Below are 14,871 nucleotides of genomic sequence, written 5' to 3' on the forward strand. Positions count from 1 at the left end.
TCCAGTTTCACTAATTAATTTTAAATAACACCTAGGCACCAGTGGGATTCAAGCCCATCAGCCTGTGTCTCTCAGTTGCTAAATTCAGTGACATTTCCACCATTCTGTAACATGCCTTGTGGCTTAATATTAGCCGACGATAAACAACATTCAGAATAATCACAAAGCAAACCCAGGTGGCTGTTGAAAAGCATGAGGAGGTGAATGGCTCAAAGAAATCTTAGACAAGTGGGGAGGAATGTTTAAAACTTATATATAAGTAAATTTTGATGATTCCAGCACCTTTCTTGTCTCCAGTCAGTACCCAGATTTTAATATCTGCCTCCTTCAAGTTCTGAATAGTTTCAGGGACTCCATCTTGCAATTTATCCTCAATAGCAGTGGCTCCGATAAGCTGCAATATAAATGCAAAAATGGACTTCACTTAAGCAAAGGCCTTCAACTGATTATACTCAAAATAAGCGTTTATAATGGAGAACCATGACTGGCGCAGTGGCTCAGTGGTTAGCACTGTGCCTGACAGTACCAGGGACCTGGGTTTGACTCCAGCCTTGGGCTGTGTGGAGTTTGCACATTCTCCCCTGTCTGCATGGGTTTCCTCCCATAATCCAAAGATGTGCAGGGTAGGTGGACTGGCCGTGCTAAATTGCCCATAGTGCCCAGCGATGTTTGGGTTAGACATGGAAAATTAGGGGAATGGGTCTGGGTGGGATGCTCTTCGGAGGGGTAGTGTGGACTTGTTGGGGTGAATGGCCTGTTTCCACACTGTAAGGATTCTATAAAGATTGATATTGTTAGACTAGAATTTTGTAACATTCAGAATTGTCTGACAGTGTTTCCACTCTTCTTGCATCCTCTTTATAATTTGATTTTAGCTTCCCTTAGCAAGCCCTCATCACTGCTGTGGGATCTGACCCAATGATTTACTTGGATTGGAGCCTGATCTGGATTAGGTGGATTTATGTTGGGGTTCTGTAATTGGCCTCAGTGCCCAGAGGACCAAGAGAGGAAAATTATACAGAGTTTCAACACTACCTGCACCTCTGCTGAAATTGCATGCCTGTGGACATCAGGTGAAAAGCTTTGGCTTCCTCTGTGATGCTCTCATAGTCAAGGAGCCTTCTGAAGCCTTGTTGTCGGCAAGAGGGAGTTTTAACCCCAGAGAACAGCAGGTACAGGTTGGCTGGGAGGTTCAAGACAGGGAGGTTAATGGAGGTGGGATGAGGGGCAGGCAGTGCCCCAAAGTGTGAGTTCAAAGTTTAAATATTTCATCATAACTTCATCTTTCTCCACTGTTTAACTTATCCCCTAAAGAAAAGTCAGCACCCACAGATTCTTTTCCTCTGTCCTGCTTCATTACCTATCAGGATCAGACACCCCAATCTCCCTCACGAGACTTGCAACCTGCCCTACAAAGCCTTTTCTGTTATTCATTGATGATAAACAGTTTTTGCTGACATTTATTGTCATCCCTATTTAAGAGCTAGACTGGATAAGGATGTCAATTTTCTTCCCGAAAGGATCTAACTGAACTAGAGGGTTTTTCCCCCAACAATCGTAGAATCCCTACAGTGTGGAAAGAGGCCATTCAGTCCATTGAGGTCATGTCGACCCTTCAAGCAACATGCTACCCAAACTCAGCTCCCTACCCGATCCCCACAACCCTGCATTTAGCGTGGCCAATCCATCTAACCTGCACATCTTTGGACTGTGGGAGAAAACTGCAGCACCAAAGGGAAATCCACACAGACACAGGGAGAATGTGCAAACTCCACACAGACAGTCACCAAAGGCTGGAATTGAACCCATGTCTCTAGCACTATGAGGCAGCAGTGCTAACCACTGTGCTACCTGTGAGGATGGCATTTTCCATCCCTAAAGGACATTAGTGAAGCAAATGGGTTTTTCTGACAATCAACAACGAGTTCATGGTCATCATTAGACTCTTAATTTCATATTTTTACTGAATTCAAATTCCACCATCTGCTGTGGTGGCATTTGGACACGGATCCCCAGAATTTACCTGGGTCTCTGGATTAACAGTCCAGCGATAGTACCACTAGGCCACTGCTCCCCCATTGCCTGCTGTTCACGCTCCTCACACGACCATCCTTCAAACTCTACCCTCAGCTTTAACCCTTCCATCTTCTCCACTCCCTGGATGAGGCCTAGTATCATAAACCAACCCCTGCCACCCCTTCAATCTGGCTGGCACTATCCAGGAAACAGAGAGAAAAAATACAAAACAGGCCCTGCTTTTAAATTCAGCATGAATCCAGAGAAACATGTCTTTCTCTCACCCTGGAAACTCCCACTTGCGAGTTAAAAATCCAATCCCCAGCATCAAGGTTCACACATAAACAACAGTCACTTGGGTGAATACCTATAACAATTACCCTTGGAACAAAGCCTCAGCTGGGAGTAAATGCCTTTAGGACATTAATGATTTCCTCCAAAGTTACAAGCCCAAAAATGTCTCCTTTATTTATACATGAAATGAAAAGCAGGTTATAAGATGCTGGAAACCTCAAATAAAAACAGGAAGTTCTAGAAAAACCCAGAAAGTCAGGCAGCACATCTGGGCAGAGATTCAAACCTAATATTTACAGATCTATGACTTTCATCAGTTCTAGAGAAAGGACCTGGAATGTTCTCTCTCCACTAATGCTGTCTGACCTGCTGTGTTTCTTCAGCACTTTCTGTTTTCATTCCACTTTATTAATGTTGATCTTGTAGTCTCTTTGTACTATCCAGAATTTGAATGGAATTACTCTCCAAACACACCACTAAATTTTTCTAAAGAAGGGTCTAGGCCCGAAACGTCAGCCTTCCTGCTCCTCTGATGCTGCTTGGCCTGCTGTGTTCATCCAGCTCTACACCTTGTTATTTCACACCACTAAATTAGCTTGTTTATTTGAACTGCGAGATTCAGGAGAGATCAAGTAAGGTCCATTGATGGTGTTGCAAAACAGACCTCATTACATCGATATAGAACACAACTAGACCTCAGGGAGGTGATGGCCTAGTATATTATCACTGGGCTGTTAATCCAGAGACTCAGATAATGTTCTGGATCCCGCCACAGCAGATGGTGGAACTTGAATTCAACAAAAACCTGGAATGGAGAGTCTAATGATGAACATGAAGCCATTGTCAATTGTCAAGAAAATCCCATCTGGTTTACTAATGTCCTTCAGGAAAGGAAACTGCCATCCTTACCTGGTCTGGCCTACATGTGACTCCAGACCCACAACAATGTGGTTGACTCTTAACTGCCCTCTGGGCAATTAGGGATGGGCAACAAATGCTGGCCCAGCCAGACATGCCCACATCTTGTGAATGAATTTTTAGAAAAGGAGTTTCTTCCCATACTCGGATTCAAAATTTTGCAGCTTCAATGGGCTTCACAGACTTCATGTTACAGCACTATAAATCGAAATGTTTAAACCAATTAGTCATTTACAAAAATAAATTAACAGTGAAATAAAATTAACTGATGTTCAATGCATTTGCACCCACACTACAGTTTGACTGAAATACAAAGACATGTAATTAATTCTTAAAGTGAGACTTTTAAAAAAATTTGTTATACTTTCAGTTGAAGCAAATAGAGGTCTGTTCTCCAGTTATCAGTAGGTTTCAGATGAAGTGTATTCAAACTGATACTGATCCTTGTTACATATTTAATACAATATTTAGCAATAAGATGATGAGGAAGGAAGGTGTCATTTATGAAAACCAATTAGATTACTGAAGAGAAAGCTGAGCTCTCACACTCTGCACAGGTTGTTTATAGCATCTTTAACTTCATAAAGTGTTCCAAGGCACTCGACAGGAAAATAACCAGATGTAATTGACAGCAAGTGTAAGGAGGTATTAGGACGGGTAGCAAAAAGCTTGGTCAAAGAGTTAGGTTTGAAAGGACCATCTTAAAGAAACACGGACGGTAAAGGAAGCTTAGGGAAATTGACCTTAGAACCTAGGCAGCTAAGACATAGCCACTAAGGACTAAAGTAAATGAAGAGATTAGAGTTGGAAAAATACAGTGTTCTCAAGGGTTGCAGGATTGGCAGATGTTACAGAGTTAAGGATGGTGAGGCTATGCAAGGATTTGAACAGAAGGATATTGGTGTGCCATATCTTCTAGTGATCCATTTGGTAATGAGAGGACAGGGGTATAACTCGGACAGCAACTGGCCACTGCAGATTTTCAGCTTACACATTAGCCTTGGCCATACAGGTATCTCCTGCATTGATGTAGATGTACCTTCGTATCATCAAGTTCTGTGTTTCTTTCAATATTATTAAAGGTCTAAATAATGAGTTTCTCCTTGCAAAGGTTAGCTTGAAAAGCATCTTATCGGCTATATATAAATAATGATGCTCAGAAGCAACAGGCTCTTAATCTGGTAGCAACAGCCATTGTTGTGTCTATTAGTTAGCAAATGACAGGGTTTGACTTGCAAACACCTCTTCCAGGCATATCTATTTAATAAGGCCTATGGCTTACCACTAGATCTCTTTCTATTTCTTCATACAACTCATCGAGCAACCTTCCACGATTCTGCAGAATGACGCTAGCTTTATGGTGTCTTTGGTTCCAGTCTTTGAAGTAGCTTTCCTCCACTTCTTTGTATGCCAGGCACAATGTCCGCAGTGTTTCCGCAGCGAAGTACTGCAGAAAGCATATCAATTTTCACAACACAGTCCTGGCAAATGAAGCTTACCTTCAAGCTAGCATTGATTTATGCCACAATTTATGTGTGAAAAGATTATTGAAGATACAGTATTCCCTATGCTGCCTACCTCAACAATATTTCATAAGCAAGGGATGCTCTTTCTAATATTTATGCTGAGATGCTAACCTATTTATAATGAGAAATATTTACAGTACACTGGGTGAAATACATCTGAATAGTTAGACTTTTCAAATCATGTTAAGAATTGTATAAAATATTTTAAGTTGTACTTGAATCATTTGAAAAGAACGAGTTTTGGCAAAGGAAAGATTTTAATGCTATGCAATGCTTTGTTTTAAAGCACAACTGGTACAGATGCAATGGGCTGAATGGCTTCCTTCTATCCAAGACATTTTTTGTGTTTCTAAGTTTAAAGGCCTTGCTGTTTTTAGTGTCCCTCAGCAGAGCAGTGAGATGAGCTGTGTCTTAGTGTCATTCAAAATCGGCTGACAGAAAGATTGATGGGTTGTGTTACTCCTTGCTCCACTCCAATATGGAATATTCCAGGAAGGCACAATGACTCAATTTTTAATCAACAAAGAACTAAACCCCTCGAGCAGCTGCAGCACTCAAAGATAGCAAGATATCAAGATTGAGGCTTTGATTTGTTCTCAAGCCTTATGGAGAAGAGACAATCCTGAATCACTAGTGTTATCAAGCTGCTTTCATGAAGCCTTTTACAAACATCACATTAACTTTCAAAATGGTCGGTGTAAACCCATTAGTAAATGGGACAGAGAAACTTTCAGAATGGCTACACTGGAGAACTACAGAGAGGTTTGGGCACCATAGGAATCATTCACCCTATGCTCCTTCACCCCCGAGCGCTGGAGGAGATCGATGTTTCTGATGGATACCATGTTGTGTATCTACCATGCATGCTGACTTGTAGCTGTAATACAGGGTCCCCGTCATTTCAATATGCTGCTTTTTCTTGCACATGAATGAGGTGATGCAGGCAACTGACATAAAAGCCATGCCCTGCCAAATGATCCAGTGCTATATGATCCAGTGAAGCAGATACAATAGCAACATTTAAGATGCATCTTGACATATACATGAATAGGCAGGGAATAGTGGTATACAAACCACGTACAAGTAAAAGGATTATATTTTGGAAAGGAGTCATGAGTCTGTGCATGTTGAATGGCCTGTTCCTCTGCTGTACTGTTATTTGTTCTCTTTGTTCTTTGATAAACATACATAGAGTCATACAGCATAGAAACAGACTCTTCTGTCCAATCAGTCTACACCAACCATGTTCCCAAACTAAACTAGTCCCACCTGCCTGCGCTTGGCCCATATCCCTCCAAACTTTTCCTATTTATGAGCTTATCCAAATGTCTTTTAAACATTGTCGCTGTACTGGCATCCACCACTTTCATCATCACCCACATTCACAGGCCTACCACCATGTGTACTGGTTTAGGTGGCTGCATCGTTCCCCCAGAATAAAATTCCCAACTAATTCCAGACTGAGATAGTGACGGTAGAACTAAATCCAGGCTGGATGTCAATATTAAAGAGATCCAAGACCAATGTTAGGAAAGAACGTGCAATACCGGTACCACCTTTCCACAGAATATCAGGAACATTCATTTGAAATTGCTTTGAAATCCTCCAGGCAGAAAAGCTCTTGTGTCTCTTAAATTAATTTACTTCCAATTAGAAGAGCTCTTTGCATTACTTGGTATTTGTGCTAATGAGTTAGAGCACAAATCAACAACTTGTATTTATGTAGCACCTTTAACATAGTAAAATATCCCAAAAGTACTTTATAGGAGCATTGTCTAATATAATTTGAATTCAAGCCATTTGAAGAGAAAAGGGCACAGTATCGATGGGCTCGGGTCCAGTGTTTGAACTGAAATAAGCACACTAAGATGAGCCATTGTGGTTTTTGAAATTGTAACATTATCTGCTCAACGTCCACTTGAGGCTATTTCAGTTTTGTCTTACCTGATGTAATCAGAATTTTCACAAGAAACTAACCCCAGCAACACTGCAAATTGAAGAGAACTCATTCCTGTGATCTCTTGTAATGCAATCATCACAGTGAACTTTGCAGAATTTGTGTCCTGTCTTGTGGAAATGATAAGCAGTTGGAGTACTTCAAAAAATCCCCTTTGTGCATATTATATATCACTGATGTTATTCCATTGACACGGGAAATGTTGATCAAAGTCAGGGTGAGGGTGGTGTTTAAACATTATGATGAAAAAAGGATTACTGAAGTATACAAGTAAATAATTTTCTTAAAATGGATTTAAGAGAAAATGTAGCAAAATTGTATTTTCAGCAAAACTCAGAATTTCCTATTATTCGCAATTCACATGAGAATTAGTACTTAAAAAGACAAACCATCTAGATTTTTTAATTTCACAGTCTTAAATTATTCTACATGAGTATGCTGGTTGTGTTACAACATGCATCATATGATTCCCCAGATGTTAGGGGTCTTAAACCTCCAACTTCCTCCATCTGATCTTCTAAATTCATCAGCCAACCTGAGAATTGGGGATGGCCCTGATTTTAACCTATTTTCTGGATCTGGCAGAATTTCAATTAAAATGACAGTTGTAACTTATCCTCACTGAAAAAAGTCACTGACTTGCCATGCCCTGATTTTACCCTACCCTTTGAGCAAGTGAGGAGGCCAGCGTAGGACAGAAGAGTGGCGGAGTCCAAATTTAAATATTCCCTACTCCATGAATTTCATCACCCATTCTCGATCCAAGTCATGGTCATGTTTAGATCACATGTAAACATGTGATGACTAGCCAGACTACAAATGGATTTGCTACCTGTACTGGGGCTTACAGCTTCCATGCCCATCCACCAAACTCCCCCGGCCACGTTGTTAAAAAACAACAGGACCAATAATTTCCGTACTGCACCACTGGTAGAATATTAGCGAGGATCTCAACAAAGAGTTTGTTCTTTGACTTACAAATGTTCATAATTTTCACATGATAGAGATTCCAATGTTGCCAAGTACTCACTATGATGATTAGAGTAATAAAGTCATACAGCATGAAAACAGACCCTTCAGTCCTACCAGTCCATGCCAATGATAATCCCAAACTAAAGTAGTCTGACCTGCCTGGCCCATATCCGTCTAAACATTTCTTATTCATGTACTTACCTAATTGTCTTTTAAATGTAGTAACTGTATCCACATCCACCACGTCCTCTGGAAGTTCATTCCACACACAAACCATTCTGTGTATAAAAAATTGCCCCTCATATCTTTTTTAAATCTTTCTCCTGTCACTGTAAAAATACATCCCCTAGTTTTGAAATCCCCCACCATAGGGAAAAGACACCTGCCACTCACCTTATCTACACTCCTCATGATTTTATAAACCTCTATCAAGTCACCTCTCAACCTTCTACCCTCCAGTGAAAGAAGTCCTGTCTATCCAGCCTTTTCTTGTAACTCAAAGTCTCTATTCCTGGCAACATCCTGGTAAATCTCGTCTGAACCCTCTCCAGCTTAATAATATCCTTTCTACAACAGGGACACCAGAACTGCACACAGTATTCCAGCAGAGGCCTCACCAATGTCCTGTACAACCTCAACAGGACTTCCCAATTCCTATACTCAAAAGGTCTGAGCAACGAGGCAATGATTGCATTTCAAAAAGGCACTGGCAAGACGTCACTTTAAGGTGGCAGTGCTGCATTATTGCTCTATATAAAAATTCCAATGACAAGTGCATTCCTGCTTTTGGGCACTGTCATTCTCCAATAACTCCAGGGTAAACCATACACCAGAAAATATCAAATCAATTTATCAGTTCAATGCAGATTGTCATTTCTCAACCTGTGGGATCTACAATTCCCTGTAGAACACATGGAAGCTGAATAATTTCATAAATGTAACATTTACAAGACCAAGCACTGTGAAAATTATAAAGTGACAATTTCTCCTTCTCATGGATTCTAAAAAGCAAAGACTGCTAAATAGTTTGAATGCATCCACAGTCCTCAAGATTCAGATAGTTTGAATATGGGAAAAAGAAATGTGTAGCCTTACATCAAGTGCCATTTGAGTGCTCTCCTTGTGGGGACAGTTTGGACAAAGCCTTTGATGTATCACCGCATCTGCTCCTTTGGAATACAGTTTAATCTTTCCTTCCGAGTCTTCCACTGCAGAATAAAAGTGTTCCGAGTGAATCCAGGCACATGAACATTTACAACTTCAAAGAATTCGCAACATTGATCAACTGAGATTGGGCTCAGAGCCACCGACAGCAGAGGTAATCTGGCACTTTATCAGGAATGCATCACAAAGCGTGATGCTTTCCAAAAATAAAATGAGCTCAACAAAGTCAGAGCTTGATTTTCTGGTTAAATTGTTTTCAATTTTCTGGTTCCAGTAGAGCCCAGGAGAACTGCAGACAGTAGGAAAAATAAAACTAAAACGCTGACCTCGTACAGAGGGAGGATGGTTCATTTCGATGTGGTACCATTCTCCTTAGAGGAAACAATTCTATAAGCCAAGAAACATTTCACCTTTGATGCCCAGTATGTGCTGTAGAGAGTAATGGGATAAGGTGGCAGCTGCAGTTCAGTTTCACTTTGAAGTTATACTTTCTGTCCTTATGTTTAGGTAGGTCTTGGATCTTAGAGCACATTATGGCTCCATTCAGAGTGGTCCAATTTAGGAAAGAGCTCCTGAAACAAATGTTTGGCCTCACCAATGCATGGGCAAAACTTTCTAACATTGTCTTTGGATGTTGATAATCCATCCTTTTCAAATTTCGCAGACACTGCATTTCTGGCTCAGAATATGTGTACCACACACCAAGTTGAACACTGGGTAGTGGTTTTATGCTTGTAAACCAGGTTTAGTGTCAATTAAGTTTTAGCTCAAATAGTCTGGTGATTTATTTGTACCAGAAAATGTCAACGAAAGCCAATGAACTGCTGTGAAAAACCTACTACCTCTATAAAATACTTTGGGGAAGGAAAACTGCCACTTTTATCTGTGCAATTTCAGAATTACAATGTACAGTTGACTCTCAATTCTTTAAAAAGTGGTTCAACAAGCCACTGAGCAAGAACCATGAAAGTATAAAAATTCGCACTGTGTCTGTGCTGAGTTATCCAGTAATGCTACTAGGCTATAGTGTTTCACCCAAAAGCTCTTTTAAATGTGATGAGTAATCAGACTGCATGTTCTGGAAAGGAAGCACAGTACTCCAGGTGGGATTGGATGGGAACAAGATTAGGCCTTTACCCATCTTCTCGGCTGCTTGGAGAAGAAAAGGAACAAAACACAGCCAAGAAGTTGAGAAATAAGTTGAGAAAAAATGATAAAAATTACAGAAAAGAAAAGTCTTCAACATAACACCGAGAGAGTTGTAATGCAGTGGAACCAGTTTCCTACAAGGGTGATGAAAGCAGAAACAATCAATGGTTTCCGAAGGTAATTAAATGCACACTTGAGGGGAGTAAACGTAGAGTGGAGGGAACGCAGCTGACTGGATCGCTCCACAGAGAGACTACTTGGACTCAATATGCTTCATTTGCATAAAAAGCTCTATGACTCTAAAAGTGGAAATGTATTTAACTGTTTTCTTTGTTTACTTACAGATAACAGACATCCTCTTTCGGCAGCTGTTGAAGTCCAATATTGCCAGCACTGTGTACGTCCTCTGAACTCCCAGCTCACTAATGGTTATTGTGTCCCGTGTGCGTGATAGAAACACATAGCCAAAGTTTCTTGCCGCAGTAACGAGTGCTTCTTCATCTGGAGAAGCAGCTTGGTAAGTAAGCTGACCTTGAAGACAGGAAAATAAGAGAAGTTCAGTGTCCAAATATGGCCTGGAAGAGATTAGGAAATTCTGTGAAATTAGTCTTCTGAGTTCCCAGTGAACACAGCAGACCGACTTCAGTAATGGTGCACCAGGCTGGAACAGACTGTTCTTGAGCCATATAATTAATTGCATCTAGCACTGATTGTCTTCTGTAGGTTGGAATAGAGAGATCCCAACTGAAACAGAAATCTGAAATAGTCCAGTGATCCCATTGCACAAAGTCACTGCCCAATTCCTGCTACTGGACACATCTTTTTTAAAAAAAATAAAAGTAGGAATGTCGTGATAGTGAATCCATTGTTTTCTATGTCTTATTCTTAGGTTGGCCTGAGGGAGACTGAAACACGATAAATGCAAAATAAGTCATGACACAGAGTCAGTTAGCCTATATTCACATCCAAATCATTTACATAATGAAGAAAAGCAGTTGTCTAAGGCCTGTGATGTCCTACTACAACTCTCTTTCTTCCTTTAAGGTACTCTTTAAAGTTATTTCTTGAGCCAATCTTTGGTCATTTAGTTATGACTAATTCAAACAAATGATTGAACAGATGTGGTGGGTCTGGTTCTCCTGGTGCAAAATATGGACGTTCCAGACCAAGCTATAGATGTGGAATGTCTATGAGTAATGCACTCTGACCCAGCAGCAATGTGTACTCCTTTCCTGAGAGTGTAATCCTTCCTCATGCCCATTTTAACTGGCAACATCTGTAGTACAGCATTATTCAAATACTCCATTGCTGTTTTCCCATGGACACTCATTCCTGCATCTACATTTAACTGAGCATTTTTAAGGCAATTTAACCATTGGGATAACCTGATACAGTTTTTGAAAAAGGATTTTGCCTCACTTGAGGCCACTTATCCATTAAGTAGCTGCGTCTCTTTGATTTTGGTGCAGTCTGTTAAGGATTGATGAAGACTGCTATTTCCTATCTTTCACCAGGGGCCCAGATTAAGGGCTCACCTTGTAGATTAAATAAGGCATAAGTCCCGGAAGCTACCCAAGGCTACACCCCAACCCCTCCTACCCAAATCAGATCAATGACAGGTTTGCTCCATTCCAATGCATTGTTTCAGTGTGGGGAGGTGGAGGAATGAGAGTCTCAGCTGTAAATCCCTTTCCCAAAGCTGAATCCCTCAGTCACAAGCGAACACCTTTGGATGATGACTTCACCTGGAATCCTGCAAACAAACCCAAAAAGGTTTGCTTTCCGAGCACCCTGCATGACAACATCCCCACCCACTCTTCTGCCTCACTCCCCACGCCCCTACTATCCCTCCTACTCCCTGCCCTCTCCCACCCCTCACTTACTCCCAGTGATTCTAACCACTCCCTCCCCCCACTTACCAGTGCTGTTGAGTCAATACTAGTGGCTGCAGGAAGAGGCCATTAAGAGGGAAGGTCCTCCAACAGCCTTCCCACCTCAGACTTAATGGGGCAGACATCCCAAGGCAATGGGGCTCCCACCCACCATTTCCCAACCTGAATAAATGCCCTTTTGCCTCCAAAGTTAAATTCCACCCTCCATGAGTTGTATCATTTTCACTTCTTCTGTCTTGTCTCAACTTCTCCAAAGGACTTATCTCTTCTCAGTCTTGTTAACCTTAGTTGTCTTCAGTTTGGATTTTCATTTAAAAAGGGTTAATTGATTAGATCTTCAAGAATGTTTCTGTGGCATCTGCTGTGAGAAGCAGCATTTGGTGCTGTGACTCGCCTTTCTGAAGTGGGTGAAATGGCATTGTGTTGATTTATCTCTGGAAAAAATGCTAAAGGGGCTCATGCATCCACCAAGGAAGTATAAGTTGCCTACAAAATTGACCTGTGAACCGCAACTTCTTTTGACAGAGACAATGGAAATATTCACCAAATTTTAAACATTCACATTCACTGACTATTCGAAAAGACCTGTCTCTGATTATTATTTGATACTTTTATATTAACTTTGTCCATGATTAGTTCTCACATCCACCTTTATAAAGCCATAGGACAGAGCAGCAGAATTAGGCCATTCGGACCATTGAGTGTCCCCTACCATTCACTGAGATCATGGCAGATCTGATAATCCTCAACTCCACTTTCCCGCCTTAACCCTTGATTTCCTTAATGTTTAGAAATCTATCTGCTTCAGCCTTGAATATGTTTAATGATCTAGCCTCAATAGACCTCTGTGGGAAAGAATTCCATAGATTCATCACCCTTGGAGAGAAAATAAATCTATCTCAACCCTGTCAAAAATAGGTGACTCCTTACTCTGAGCTTATGCCCTCTGGTCCTAGACTCTCCCACAAGATGAAACAACCTCTCCACATTTACCTTGTCAAGCCCCCCAAGAATCTTATAAATTTCAGGTTTTATAATGGGAACTGCCTACTTAACTTCATATCAGCCCTACATCTCCCAGTTCCTCTGCCTGGACTGCAAAGCTTCTCTATCACGCTAACTAATGCTACATCACTGCTGTGACAAACTGTTGTAAATTTTGCTGTTTAAAATACAAATAATCACATACTAAGATGAAGCTTTTTATTAAAATAAGCACAGAATGCCGGATTTTCTAGACTTAGCTACTAGAACTGCAGAGCCATTTGCTGGTTAGAAACCTAATTTACTAGCACTGAATTTCTGCCTCTTTAAATGAAACTTGGCATTAGCTATCCACCTCAAAGTCCTGGGAGCCATCCGCCTCTGGATTCCCCAGCCAACTGGACCAGGTAGGCTGACATATTCATTACATTGAAGGAAGGACTTTTAATTAAAAAGAGCCACAAGGGCTGACCAACCCTTGGATTTCTGAGGCTACAGCAACCACATGAAGGACAGCTGACCTGAGATGACTGATGCCCACGTCTCTCAATATTACTCGGAGGTCCAGTAGCAGGTTCTTGATGGCCAGGGCTGCTGAGCTTCAGTTTCACTGATCAAAGCCTTCCCAGGCTGTCAGTTTCACTGAGGAAGCTCTTCCCCCCACTGTGTACTCACTGCGACCAGCATGTAGAGAGTTTCTAACAGGTTGGAAAGAGTTGATCGGTCTGGGAAATCCAAAAATGAGCCTTCAGTGCTTCTTAAATGGCTTTTTAGTTGTCTTCATAGCTTACCCAACAGATCCAAAGTGAGTGGTTTCCCTGTTTGCTTTTAGTATTGTCCACAGAAACCAAAGGGCAGGATGACATTGGAGCCTCAATTTGACATTAATTTCAGGGGATTGAAGTCTCGCAAACATGAAAACCTGCCTCACCTCGCCCAGGAATATTCCACCCAATGTGTTTGTATGCATGCACCCTGGTTCAATTATCTCCCAGATACAGTAGCGGCCACATTTGAAATAGTGGCTTTTCTATTCACTTTTAACCACCTGTCTATCTGAAACAGTGTGGGATCACACTGATGGGTATTTGAAAGTGGAATTGTGAGGGCCAGATGTGGAGCCTTACCCAACAAAAGCACTAATCAGAAAACAGTAGCAATATATCCAGGATTTGTTGATGCAAGATTCCAGCAATCAATGACTTGTGTATCTGAAATAGCCTCCTTATTCTATTTGATTTAAAGCATGAACAACAGCTTTTCACAAGGTTTTAAGCTTTAAGCAATGCAAGTGCTATTAAAAGCAGCTTGGGGATTCCTTTTTTTAAACTGTAAAATTGTTATCAAATTGTTCTTCAGTTCATTATGTTCAGAACCTCACCGATATAAACGTACAAATTCTGAGATGGCTTGACAGGCTAGATATTGAGAGGATGTTTACACTAGTGGGGGAGTCACGTACTAGGGGATGTAGTTATAAATTGAGGGGACAATCAGAGAGCAGTGAATGTCTGGAATTCTCTAGCCGAGAGAGTTGTGGAGGCAAGATCACTGAAACATGAAATCCCAATCCAAAACATAAAATAGCCCCAATGATCATCTGCACTTTGAGTGCAACAATTTTTGACAGTTAATTTAACTTGAATCCTGCACTACTTTCAGAAGTCTATCAATTTTTTTTTAATTTTTCTGTTAATTTTTATATGCAATGAGGAAGTAGAATGTTTTTCGCCAGCGAAGCGGCTGGCAAGTCTGGATGGTAGTCAGTGGTGAGGGACTCAGCCCAGGGTGGGGGAGAGTGTGCCCTAGTGGGGAGTGTGGGCCTAGTGAGGGGGAGAGTGTGGGCCAAGTGAGGGGGCAGTGTGCCCTAGTGGGGAGTGTGCCCTAGTGGGGAGTGCAGGCCCAGTGAGGGGGCAGTGTGCTCTAGTGGGGAGTGTGGGCCCAGTGAGTGGGAGAATGTGGGCCCAGTGCGGGGGAGAGTGCACCCTAGTGGGGAGTG

At 41.4% G+C, this 14,871-nt stretch overlaps 1 protein-coding gene across 1 annotated transcript in view; it reads right to left on the reverse strand.

The window, feature by feature from the left end:
* The window catches only part of LOC109913412 (phospholipid-transporting ATPase IC-like), an 81,733-nt gene that overhangs the window by 26,775 nt on the left and 40,087 nt on the right, over window positions 1-14,871 (reverse strand). The window contains exons 14-17 of the mRNA XM_048613915.1: window positions 10,339-10,527; window positions 8,779-8,891; window positions 4,511-4,675; window positions 283-394 (exon numbers count right to left, since the gene is read on the reverse strand). Coding sequence (XP_048469872.1) covers window positions 283-394; window positions 4,511-4,675; window positions 8,779-8,891; window positions 10,339-10,527 — 579 coding nt within the window. The remainder of the gene's footprint in view (window positions 1-282; window positions 395-4,510; window positions 4,676-8,778; window positions 8,892-10,338; window positions 10,528-14,871) is intronic.

The sequence above is a fragment of the Rhincodon typus genome, chromosome 29, assembly GCF_021869965.1.
Source record: "Rhincodon typus isolate 14 chromosome 29, sRhiTyp1.1, whole genome shotgun sequence".
Taxonomy (NCBI): domain Eukaryota; kingdom Metazoa; phylum Chordata; class Chondrichthyes; order Orectolobiformes; family Rhincodontidae; genus Rhincodon; species Rhincodon typus.